General features: G+C 40.9%; 1 protein-coding gene across 1 annotated transcript in view; it reads right to left on the reverse strand.

Moving 5' to 3' along the window:
- The window catches only part of TAF4B (TATA-box binding protein associated factor 4b), a 73,299-nt gene that overhangs the window by 45,201 nt on the left and 14,398 nt on the right, over nucleotides 1–13,700 (reverse strand). The window contains exons 2-7 of the mRNA XM_063395151.1: nucleotides 12,020–12,168; nucleotides 11,168–11,275; nucleotides 6,807–6,974; nucleotides 6,578–6,700; nucleotides 4,434–4,523; nucleotides 23–595 (exon numbers count right to left, since the gene is read on the reverse strand). Of these exons, the coding sequence (XP_063251221.1) occupies nucleotides 23–595; nucleotides 4,434–4,523; nucleotides 6,578–6,700; nucleotides 6,807–6,974; nucleotides 11,168–11,275; nucleotides 12,020–12,168 (1,211 nt within the window). The remainder of the gene's footprint in view (nucleotides 1–22; nucleotides 596–4,433; nucleotides 4,524–6,577; nucleotides 6,701–6,806; nucleotides 6,975–11,167; nucleotides 11,276–12,019; nucleotides 12,169–13,700) is intronic.

Below are 13,700 nucleotides of genomic sequence, written 5' to 3' on the forward strand. Positions count from 1 at the left end.
AGAAGCAGAGAATTTGTCTTACCAGCTGTTTCACTTTAACCACCTGCTGAGCACCCACGGACTGCGACACCACGGAGCTGGGCTGTGAGATTTTAATACCAACTGGGGCTCCAATGCCTTGTTTCAGAGGCTGGAGAGGGGTTGTTGCTGAAGATGCCACCGTGGAGACCAGCAGCGGCTTTGCAGACTGCAGCGAGGCCGCTGGCAGGGCAGAGGTGAAGACCAGCTTGCCGGGCTGGACAGCAGCGGGCCCGCACGACGGCGCGGCTGCGGTGCGGACGGACGCTGCGGGCCCGAGCGGCGCCGCAGGGGAAGGAACGGCCCTCACGGCCTGCAGAGGAGCTGCTGCCGCCGTGCTGCCAGGGGCTGCTGTGAGGAGAACTGGAGGGGCTGCAGCTGCCACAGAGGCAGGCGCGGGTTTTACAGCTGCCAGAGCAGTTGTTGCTACAGCCGAGGTCGCCACCGCTGCCGAAGGAGCTGGTACTGCAGAGGTACAAGTGGAAACCACTTCTTGGATTGGAGCTGGCTGCTCCATACACTGCTGGATAAAGCTCTGGGGATTGGGCATTAGTTGCCGTAAGGCAAGCATGCTTTTCTAAAAGAAAAATGAAAAAACACTGGGTGTAGTAGCAGCAGAGTTTTCCACAACAATGATACTTGTGTAGCTGAATCCTCTTCTTCATTTTCCAATTAATTTTTTCATGAGACAATAAACAGCAAACAACTTTTGCTGAATTTCAGGCACCCTTAAATTGATGACTATCCTGTTCAGTGAAGAAACACCAACACCATCTGAGCAAAGGTCACCCATTACCACAGCTACACTACAGGTAGTAAATCCCATCTATGGGGAAACTCGCATATAACTTTGTTCTTCTGTTCAGATTTTTCAATTTGGAATTTATGTTTCAGAGTAAGATGATTTCAACTGCTTTATTACCTCAAAGAATTTTTTTTGTCAAAACCCCCTGCTATATTGGAACAGCTGTGTTTATTTCATGGAGCCTGACAGGGAGCTACAAATTATCCAATAAAGTCAGAAACAAGCTCTGAAGACAGGAACACTTTTATACCAATACAGCTGTATCTACACTAGGGGGGGATACCACTTTAATAATGTCTGTAGAGCTGCAGCAACACAACTTCAGCCAGCTACTTCTCTGCAACACGAGAACAAAAGTAAAGGAATCTGGCAACATCTCATTTTTACTACAGCTGTGTTTGAGAAGGTTAATGGACAGAATAATCTTCAAACTCTCTACAGATTTTTCTCCTTCACTGTTTATGATTATAAATGGCTCTGAACCAGGGGAATTCAGTTCTGCAGCTACCTGTATACTCTTGAAAACCCTTGTATTTTTTCTTCCTCTCTTAACAGTTGCTAAAGTTTGTAAGAGCTCCTAACACTGTGTGGCCGTTTCAGACTTCATGCAAAAGGAGCATGTCTCATGCCAACATACCAAGTAATCATATTGTTTGCACAACTGGACCCTTTGCAACCCATCTGTTTTTTAACATTCTCTTCTTTTTCTTTTAAAAAGCTGCTTAGCTCCTGATGCAATTTATGTACCAAAAGCATCCAGCAGACATGAAAATCAAGCAGGCTTCACAGCCAAAGCCAGTGTACTTTTTCCACCTCTTGGAACAGACAAAACAAAACACACGCACAACTTCATCAAAAACCTGCAGCTCAAAGATAAGAGCTGACTCCAGAGAGCCCTCCCTAAAATTCCACTTCACTAGCTAAAAGTGGATTGGCAAAAAGCCGTATCACATTTCTTTCCAGACTCAAGCTGCAAACATTTCCCCCACAAATAAGGCCAGCACTGATCCTCTTAGCACCTTAGAGGACTGCTCCTGAAGTCATCCTCCATTTGGCACTCAGTCCTGTCACAGCTGCTCAGAGTTACAGATCAACCTAATTGTGTGTATCAACCACACATCCTTACAGTGTTTCAGGAAAAGGCAATCTGGGTGCAAGATGTTTTAAAGGATTGGCAACACTGCAAAGTCAGCTAACTCTCACCATGTATGAACAACACTTCTGAAGTCACAATATATGTTTGTTAATATAGCATGCAACAGGGCTCAGAGAGCACCATGCCAAGGACTATGTGGTATGGACACTGCCCAAATCAGAGCAGTCTCTAGACAATGCCAGTACCTGGCAGTGTGCTGCAGAAGAAGCACACAGCAGCAGGTCAGGGTCTGATCCACGCTGATGAACCCAATTTAACCCCTGCAGAACTGCCTTGAGTTCTCTGCATCAAGTGTAGCAGCCTTTCACATCATTGCATGGCTTCTTATGACAGCTGAGCACTTCTGTGAGTGCCAGCCATGCTGAGCCTGTACTCACAGCTTGGTCCTTCTGCAGCCAGAGCCACACTGGATGCAGAAAATCCATTATCTGAGCTGTTTATTTTTCTTGCTTTTGCATGGGCATTTAAGAAACCGCCAGGAAATTAAACAAGTAATAAATGACCAATTAGAAAATTTTATGTATACAGAATCATCAAGGTTGGAAGACACTTTATACCCTTAACAAAATGAAGTCCAACCCTCAGCCCAGCACTACCTAAACCACTAGATCTCATCATCCAGTACCAGATCCAGATCCTATTAAACACCTCCAGGGATGGCAACTGCACCACCTTCCTGGGCAACCTAATCCAATGCCTGACCATCCTCACAGTGAATTTTTTTTTCTAATATCAAATCTGAATCTCCCATCTCAACTTAAGGTACTGCAGAGATGACTGCAGCCTTTCAGACTCATGGCAAACTTTTAGCAAGGCATTTAAAAGTTGCCCCTGTAAGAAAATTTTTTATCCCATATTTGAGCTGATTAACACCAGCCATCTAGAGCAGTATCAACATTATCGCATGCATCGTTATGTGGCCTGTCAAATACTAAGGAAAAGGGCAAACTCCAGAAAACCTCTGTCCCAGCTTTACCACGGATGTACAGATCTAACAAGCTGTCTTGGGTTGCAATGCAAGATGTAACCAAAAGTATGCATTCTATTGCCATCTGTTGAAACTAGCTGGGGAGGTGTTTTCTTTCTCTCTTCTATGACCCATCCCTCATAGCTCTGGGGGATCTTCTGTAAATGGAACAGCTGTTAAAACCAGGTGGGGCAGTGTTCTTTATCTCTTCCATGACCCATCCCCCCTTCAGGGGGATATCTTCTGTTAATGGGCCATTAAGGCTCAGTGTATGACTGATAAAGTTACAACACCCCATTGTGAGATGCTCCACCCAGTGGGAAGAGCCAAGCATTCCTACTTGGATAAAACCTGAGATTCAGAACACAAGGACACACTGCTTCCACTGGATTCCCAGAGGAAGACCTAACCCATCTCACCACCACTGGACCTTTGGAGGAAAACTACACCCTTGTACAAGACCATCTCTGCTCCAACAGAACCACATCTGTCACTCCAGGAGGACTTAATTGGACTACTACCAGCACCCTGACCAACAGGGTGTCAAGGTTGTATTCTGACTCTGTCAGTGGTTTTTTCTTTTTTTTGTTTGCTTTTTTTTGAACTACTACATTTTTACTTTTAATATTCCTAGCAAAGAACTGTTATTCCTATTCCCGTATCTTTGCCTGAAAGCCTCTTAATTTCAAAATTATCATGATTTGGAGGAAGAGGGTTTACATTCTCCATTCCAAGGGAGGCTCCAGCCTTCCCTGGCAGACACCTGTCTTTCCAAACCGAGACACAAGGCTAAAAGTATGGTGTACATTGAAATTTAGTATATTTAACATAATTTTTCATGTTTTTCGCTGAGATTTAATGCTTGGTGTATAATAATTTTTATTTTGTTAATATCATTCTATCATATGATTATAAAAGTCTCAAGGAAGCTTTTTTGCCTTTATATCATTATTTTCTTGAATAGAAGTAGAGTTCCTGGGATTCTTTCCCTAAGCTGTAGTAGTCTTGTCAGACTCTTTCTGGAGAAAGGGGTAGAGATTTTTTTCTGGATCCAGCTAAACACAGACCAACAGAAGATGAACAGCTTTATGAAGAATCTTTTTATCTTTAACATGGCATAAGCTGTGCATCACCACTGTTGTCAGCTTCTGAGTCAGTACTCAGAATTGCTACAATTTTGATGAGAAAGTAAAAGGTCATCTTAACATAGCTGCTCTACTGTAGACAGATGCAGAACTTCTGAAACACTAGTCTCCACTAACACCTAGAGGGCAATTACTCTACAACATTAAGAATACAGCATAAATTACTCCTCAAAAATTCCCCTTCCCCTTTAGAATTGCCTTTCCAAGCACCACAGTCACACATGCTAAGCACCATTCTTCAACTGACCTGAACAAATATATTTTGAATGACCCAAAACTTTTCTTTTCTGGTCCTCCTCCCTTCCCTCTTTAAAAACTACATATCCATAATCAGACACTTACCTTGAGAAAAGGAACTAAATATGGTTGTGGGGATGACTTAAGCTCTATATACAGCTTTTTTGTAAATTCTTCTGGCTCAATTTTTGCTTCCTAAGAGGAAAATATAATTACAACAGTAAGTTATAACTGAATCCACCCACTTTTTTCCCAAGATGTATCAAAAGATCATGGAAACTTATATTATCACGGCATTATTCAATTTCAGTACTCAAATGCTTTTTTCCTGCCTTATTTAAAAAAGAAAAAAAAAAGAGGAGTTAGGATAGAATAATGTTGTAATGTTCATACAGCATTATCTAAGTTGTCTAGCCTTTTTCAGCTACAGACAGTTAACATACTTAGGGATAGGTGTTCACACCCAGTCACTGAAGTGAAGGGATAGAAACAAGTTTATAAGCAGCACTGATCCTTTTGAGTATCCCATTGTAATGCAGATGTATTTTAAATCAACTACTAGTACTTCTTTCAGTAAAGATAGTTTATCTGCATAAAAATAAACTTAGAGGCATTGAATACTAATGTCAACTTAGCAGTTTTTGGTATGATAATTCTAGACTAATGCACATACAGCATAATAAAACAAAATACCTATCATAGTCTTTCCAAAAGCAATCAAAACATTTCTGCATACCCCCAAAGTAACAGTCCTTTGAATTACAGAGTACTGTTTCCTTTCTTAATGCTTTCCACCCTGTGCCAACACAAATACCTGACTCAAGGGCTTGTGAGGGTTAGGAAGCTGCAGCAAACTTCTGAGACCCCTCACTTGTACACAGGGCTAAACTCCAGACTCTGCTGCCCTTCCTCACCCTCTCATAGTCATCAAGAACATTACCTCCTTCAAGAAGATACAGACACACAAAGAGCAGCACCAATCTCCATTTCTGCTGAGAAATTACTCCTCTCACCCATATCCACCTCTGAAGCAACTGTTCCAAGTTGCTACATAACCAGAATAGGGATTTTAAAGACTGTGTATTTGCTGACAGAGCTTCCAGCAGCTCTTCCATTTAGCCACTTGATCTGTTGCCTGTTAGGTATCACTGAGATGCAGACATGGGCCACAAGGTCTCACTGATACAGATGCAAGTGGTTTGGCACACTAAGGCTCAGGGTGCTAGATATCCACTTCATGAAACATTGCCTTAAGGATCATTTTGCCGCCCAGCTGCAATTTACTGCTTTTTGTCATACACACAAAATGTCACCTTATTTTGCATTTAAATAATACAAATACCAAATGGCGTATTTTTTAACTACTACAGAAAGCAAACAAGTGTGCAATTAACAATGTATTAACATCTAACAATTTCTGTTAAAAAAAAAGTACTGTAAGCACAAGAAAGAACAACTCTATTTTTCCCACAGAAGGAAGGTGTATAGTCCAGCAGGGACAGAAGCTAAGGAATCAAATTTTTGCAAGGCTGCATCTTCAAACAATCTGCTCTCTGAAATTACGCCTGTCTGCATCACACCTTCCTAGACTGAAAAGCCCTTTGGTACCACTAGCAAAGCCACCCCCCTCCACCAGCACACAGCCTTCTGCTACAGTGGAACAACAGCACAGCAGCAGCGGTCAAATGCCATGACAAGGAGTGGCAGGAGAAATCGTTACCAGGAAAACCCAGCTGTGCTGGGATACAGCACGAAGCACCATACGGAACACACCTGCAAGGAGAGAGAGCCTGGCAGCCACCACATTGTTTGCTCCATCCTACTGTTTTAAGCTATTGATAATGTCATTCTTGTTCCACTACTCAGTTCTGTCTTGGAGTAAAGCAGTAGTATGGACTCAGCCCTGCACTGCAACCTCCACACCAGATTCTTGCTACTGAGGACTCAAAACCACACTAACATGAAAAAAAGCCCCAAGAAGCTGTGTTAAAACCACCAGCTCCTCTTGCTATCAGTTATCTGTGTGGATAAAATGAAGCAGAAATGTGAGAGGAGGAAATGACACGATATGGGATTCAGTTAAAATAAGATTTATAACCCAAGACTTAACATAAGAGGGTCAGATGTCCTGAGCTGTTACAAAAAAAAAAAAAGCTACAAAATAACAGGAACAAAACTATGATAAAGTAAATGTCAAAAATCTATACAAAAATGATGCAGACTTTGTTTCGGGAAAAAAAAAGCCTCACCAGCAGATTTTGCACCAGATTCTTCACATTCTGCCCCATCTCAGGGGCCTGAGGTCCACTAGACGCCAATTTTATTAGCGTAGCAAGAAAATTCTTGCATTTCTTCACATTCTCTAGCATCTCCTAGCGTGGAAATAAAGAGAAGACTGTTAGATGTTGCACTGTCTCTTCAACCTCTGATGAACATACAGAATGTTAATTTTTAATTAAAAACTTTTTTTTTCCTTACCTTAGAAGCGCTGGTCTGTGCTACTGTTGTGCCCTCTGCTTTCACAGAGACTGCCTTTTGGGAGATAGCTTGTGCAGGTGGTCCTGTAACTGGAAGTTTTACAGGTGTTCCAGTACTCAAAGGCTTTACAGCAGTAACTGTAGTAACACTAGCTGTTGCAGCTGCTGGCTGAAGAGAAAAATTAACACTTTTTAATCAAGGAACAACGTGACAAACATACTGGATTCAACTAGCACATAAGGTGGCAACCTCCCTTCACACTGCTATTTGAAACACAAAGAAACAATTCTCCTTTGTTTTTAGAGTTTAGATTCATTTGTTTTGAGAGGCTCTATTTAATACAGTAAGTGACAGCCACAACCATCATTCTATTTACAAATCAAGGGTGGGGGAAGAAATTACAAAGGTACATCCTGACCAAAGCACTGCCTGCAACTTTGAAGGAAGAGAGAAAGGTTAAACTGTCTTGAAGAAACCAATATATTAACTTTGCCAGGCTTCTACAGTCTAAGACTAATGGATTTTGGACAATGCTAAGCCAGGTGATACCGTTCTGAAGACAAGCAGAACCATAAGTGATGATTTATCTTCCAGTCTTGCCTTGAAACTCCTCTCCCAATTGCAACACCTCTTGCTTTTCCTATCATACACAGAGTAGGCAAAAGACATCACATCCACTTTGGAAGGATGCAAGTGCCAGCAGAAGCAGCCAGCTCAGCGAACAGACCTAACAATTTCTTCTTTCCTTTTCCTTGTGGACAACAATTTGGATCTCCTCCTCTGCCCTGACAGAAACCCTCACAAAATTCAGTTATTTTGAGACCTCTTTTTAAAAGCTCATTATAATTTACCAACAGACCCAGAAGCTTCAGCAACAAGAGAATAATTAAGGTTTAGGAAAAAATACCTCCCTTCTTTGCAAACTGGGCTAAATCTAAAACCCACTGAACTGGAGTATTTCTACTTCAGATTTTAAAGAGAACAAACAAACCATACCCAAAAAACCAACACAGTTCATTTGATACAACAGAATACATTATGAATAAAAGACTGCCCAGGCAAAAAAACACGACTTTAGATTTCTCAGCTTAAAAACTGAAAAGTCAGAGGGCACCCACAGGTAGAGTTCCAGGTTAACATTTGAAACCTAAAGTTTGGTGTCATATTTCCACACCTGTGAAGAGGAAGGGAAAGTCTGGTTTTGTAGTCCAAAATCTAGGTTCAGATCTGCACAATGTAATGGTTTTCACTGACTCTTAACACATTTAAGCACCTCAGCTTATCAAACAGGCACAATTAATACTTGCTAATTGCATCAAACATAAGACAGACAGGAGTCTAACTTACACTACCATGGATAAAACAAAAACTAATCAAAAGTGGGACAGACATCATATAGAATATCAGTCTTTCAGGATAGAGAAAATTAATGAGGAAACACTTAAAGCTAAAGCAAAACCGTAACACTTTTGTCATCTATTTAAAATTTTGGGTTTTTTTTTTTCCTGGGTGGGTGTCCTCCCCTCCCCAAGTTGCTGTCAGCTTGACATGAAAGCAGCAGGCAGCTACCAGAAAGCTTTCTAGCTTAGGCTCTCGCTGTTGGTAACACTTTAATAGCTCTCTGCAGGATATTTGCCACCACCACTGCCTCTTCCAAGGTTGAGGCTCAACAGCTCTAAGACCACAGGGAGGCAAACTGGGCACAAGAATCCCACAAACAGATGGGCAGGAAGAAGACGAAGGGGACACTGTGCAGATCTGCCAAGTTGCAATGCCCTGGGCTTTTAAAAGTCAAAAACAGGAGCTGATCTCTTGCAAATTCCAGCATGCTTACACATCAAGACTAGAACAGCATTTTATCAGCTGAGGGAGAAAACAACAGGAAGTCTGCTGGACCCTTTTCCCAGGAAAATGAATATATGGGAATTAACTTCTGTTGTCCGCCGTCAACCTTTTTCACTACTGACAATTCTCATTCTCACTTTGAGCAACCGAGAAACAGTCACCACAAAAAAAATGGCATTAATCCTGCATATTTTGAAGTCATTTCAAGAGAAGAAATGCTCCGCATCTAAATGAAAGTGCCTCAGCATGATGCTAATTAGACACTTTGCAGCTTTGTTACCCCATCTGGGAAGCAGGTAAAAAATAAGAATGTGCAGGTAATTTTGTCTAACCTCAGAGCTTAAACACTCAGGAATGTCAAAAAAGGGGATTATTTTTGTTGATATGGAGGAGAATAATCCTGCAGTCAGTACCTACAGTGTTTTGCAGAGAGTGTTCCAAGTTGTATAGCACACAAGACTGAAGATGCACAACCAAACCAAGGATTATTTCCTCTCCACCACTTTCTGTGATGACATCATACTTGCACACCAACACTCCTCTCCCGTGACCTCAAAAAATTGTTGAGACTAAGATCAGGAAGTTATTTTAAGACTGATGAACGAATTGCTGCCAAAGAAATCAGACTCAAGGGCTCTGCCATCCTTTCCCCAGATGGTTCCATCAACTTTCCGCACTGACTTCCTTTTCACCACTCTCCTCTTGTCCACCACAGGGTGAGGAGCAATGCGACCATGTGATGCCAAGATGTACCCACATTGCATCTATTTACTCTTCATTGTACAAGGAGCTGGTACGGAGGGCTTTGCAATCCTCTGCAAAACAGAGGGGCTTCAAGGAAGCCACTCCAAACAAAACAGCTCTATTAATTTTTCCTAGAGTCATTATTTAAATCCATGATGTTAAATCCATCCTGCTGGTTAAATCCAGCCCTACAGTTCATTACAAATGTTTCCGTTTCTACAGTGCAGGAGGGGGGAACACAGCTTACAAAAAATACTCCATGTCTATGTCTTTAAATATCTCAGAAGAACACAAGTTCAATAGACTACAACAAAACTGAATTAAATACAGAAAAACCAAGCCAAAGGCAGATATAAGTTTAAAAAAAGAGGAGAAGTTAATAGTGTGATGAATCTCAGTGTTTATCCACATGAGAGTGTGAGGGTGCAAGTGACTTCATCCATCAGATGATGGATGACCTTCATGTCTTTTCCCCAGTGCAAAGGTAGCACAGATAACTACTGTTTTTATATCCTAAAGACCTCTATGCAGAGATCACAAACACAGGATTTGCAAGCTGGTATTCCAAAATAAAAGTAAGGAATATCCGTAACTGTATTTAGATGCAAAGCATACAGTGTTTTCATTCTAAGCAAAATAGAAAATGTATTAAGAGAGGCCTCTGGGTTTTTCCATTTTAGCCCCAACATTATCCATCTGTAGTGAGAGGGAAGTGAAAGAAGAGCACAGAGTGTGAGTAGTGCTCAGTTGCTGATGCAGAAGAACAGCAGAAGGATGAACTTGTTAGTCAGACTGTTACCACTGTCAACAAACACATCCCCCAATCCTTCAAACACCCTCAAGGTCAAGAACATACATCCAGCATGTTTTTTTTGAATGACTGATCCTGCTCACTATTTTGTCAACTGCTACAGCTGACTCTCCTTCAAACTCTAGTCACAAAATATAGGTAACAAGCTAGACTTCTTCATGATTTCTCCCCCAGATTATGAGAACAGAACACATTATCTGGAGAAAAATATAGTTTTCTTTTCATTCCATATGCTTATCCAGAAGTCAAATCACCAAGAACGGAGGATGAACCACACATAGGAAAAATCTCACACTCTGCAGGTGATAACAGCCTCTTCAGAAGAGGACTACAACATTTTTCTCTAGAAAAAGCAAAATAAGACCGAGGAAATAAGACAAAAATACTACCTAAAAATAATGAGGCATTTTCAACCACTGCCTATTTACAGCTGTACCTGTGGAACCCATCTGCCACAGTCAATTAGAGAACAGGTCTTCAGCTATGACCTTCCCTCAGTTTATAATGAGGGGGAAAAATCACAGACATAAAAAACAGCTTGATTGGTGCAGACAGCTCATTCTTTCCTCCATATCATCTCAGGAATACCTTTTGCCCACTAAGGAATCAGGGAAACCCAACAGGAGCATGTACCCCAGAAAAGATTTAGCAAGAGATTGAAGGAGCTCTCTCACGGCATACAAAAGCACTGGAAATGACTCTCTGAACTATTTATTTTATTCGTTGTTCATGTGCTTTCTACTGTAGTGAGATAAGATTATCTGAGACACACTGACAGAAGCCTAATTAAATTATGCATTCAAAAAAAAGATTTGGGAAATAATGTGTTTTGGCAAATGAGGGCAAAGGTTACCAAGCTTACTGAAAACCAGATTACAGTTAGAAATAACAAGAATGCATCCATATTTTCTCCAGTTCTTTCTGTCATTTATTCTACCATACTATAAAGCTTGCAAAGTACCTGTATTACAGCAGGTGTCTGACCAGTAGAAACCACAGCATTTGTTGTTTGAGATAACGTTTTCACAGGAGCAGCTGCTATTTTCTTTACTAACTGTGTGCCAGAATTCTTTGAAAAAATAAAAACAAAAGAATAATTACACATGGGCAGAGAACAGTTGTCACACAAGTCAATGACAAAACAGACATTGAAGTTGGGGTCAGATACAAACCGAGACACATCCTCTTACAGTAACAATACAGGCACCATTCACACAGTCCATACAGTTTAAACACTGCTCAACAAAGCTCTTTGTCTACCAGTTTAATATTCAATAACAGATTCCCAGACATTTAGAGAAAATGCATAATCAGAATAAAATGGTTAAAGAAAGACATAAATTGTTACTTTTCTGTACCTCCTTACTCTTGTATGCTGACCACACTACAAGAGATGGAAACAAAAAGCCAGCAGAGTTCAGGGAAGGAGGAACATTCTAGGGACATGGGAAAGGTCCTCAGCTTTACTCAGCTTTGGAAAAATATCCCAACAGAGGATCACAAGGTTTTAAATACTAGCAGTAACAATTTAGGCAGTTTTGGCTGGCATTTTTTTCTTAAAATGGTTTACATCATCAGCAGCAGCAGCGAGGAGTTCACTAATTTGACCTTTACCATATGTAACAGCTTACAAGTTTTTTTCCCAAAGAAGAAAGCAAAGCACATAGTGATGTTTATTGGTGTAAAACCAAACACCATCACCCCATTCAGAAAGGATTCAAACACTTATTTAACCCTCCACAACTTATTTGCAAACCCTGTTATAACTGCACAACATACAGCTACGTCAAACTAAAGTTATGAGAGAAGTTACCTGCACAGCACATATTCTGATTGCAGGTGTGCTGGTCGGCACAGATGGTCTCACACTTGTGTTATTTTGTGTCTGGTTCTGTGCTCCTGCTATTGCCTGTTGAGATACCAGCATTAGGTGGCCATTACTGCTTCTGATAAGAACAGTTCCTGTTGAAAACAACCACATTCAGACTGTTAGAAATTAACATTTAATTTGGCTTTCCTGTATTTCTGTGGAAGAAATAACTAGACCACACTGATAATGTAATATTGAGTTTAGTACTCCAAAGAACAGCTGCCAAGAAATATAAGAATTAAGTGCACATCAGCTTTACTATGCATCTTATGACAGAAAAGAATTCCTAAATTCAACAGAAAAACTTAACCACCAGCCACACTGAAACACTGTGTGCATAGAAGATGCAGATTGCAAAGCAGTTCACCATTTGATTCCAAAAGATATTTTGAACATTAAAAAGACAGACACACAAAATATACACACACCCTGGGATTACTTTAACACTAATTTTAAGCAGTTCTTCGACCTGCAAAATTCATCACCACTATCACACTTGGCTGCCTCTTCAGTTTCTGAACATTTAGGCACATACTTAGAGGTGTAAACACAGCTCAGAAAAAACTGCAGTGGGAACTGAAGTCTGACTAGTATGACCTCACCTACCTGTATCAAGACCATCCTCTCCAACCAAGTGGGCAGTGGTCTCCCATGAAAATCAAGGTCATTGAGATATTTGAAGCTGTCCCTCTGTCAAGGTGTGTCCAAAAGCATTAAAACCCAGGGTTTTATTGAAGCAGTTTGAAGTCAAATAGGGAGATTCCAGTGGGAAAGAATTAAAAACAAAAGAGAAAGGGGAGAAAAAAAGACCATTCAGCTACCAAAGCCTCCTCTCTCCTCCCCTAAGGGCTCATCTCTGAAAAATTCAGAGGATTCAAAACAATCACAAATACAAAGTGCCACCTGGTGTGTACCACTCAGATCAAGGGAGCTACAGAGGACCCTGCCTTTGTGGTGTCTCACCTCCTCTGCCTTCAACAGCAGCTGCTGCAAAGTCCGCCACTGAAAACATCATCCTCAACATCCTCACTTAACACCAACCCTTCAAATAAAAGGAAGCAGGAGGTACAGGAGAATCCAGATACGCAAGTAAGACTACCTCAGTGTAGGACTGGAGGACTGCATTAAACTTTCTTGCAAGTTATCCAATATCTGAAACCCAGATCTTCTATGCACACTTACGATCTTTCCTAGTGTAAAACAAGACAGCAATAAAAGTCTTTTTACTACTTGGTTAGTCTGAAAGCTGTCTAAATGCTACCATACAATACAGCCTAAAACACTGCTTCTGTCTGAGTTTAAATGCATACAACAGAAAAAGCCACAAGCTCCATGAGTTGGATTTTGTCGGGTATGTTTTGGGGTTTTTTAAAAAAACAATCAAGCTATAACTACATGCTTAGAAACAGCTTTTCATCTTCCACATATAAAAGCATAAGAGGATATTGCAAGACAACACAAAACCTGGTATAAAATTCTGTAACATCAACATATTGCCATTTACATAGCAGACACAAACTGAGAACTGCAAGAGCAGCATCTACATGATCCTCTCCTTTCTCAAGCAGCTTTTACTACATGGGGCAGATGCACAAGGCAGTTGCATATTCAGATAAACACTGTT

Source organism: Prinia subflava, chromosome 1, assembly GCF_021018805.1.
Source record: "Prinia subflava isolate CZ2003 ecotype Zambia chromosome 1, Cam_Psub_1.2, whole genome shotgun sequence".
NCBI classification, from domain to species: Eukaryota; Metazoa; Chordata; class Aves; order Passeriformes; family Cisticolidae; genus Prinia; species Prinia subflava.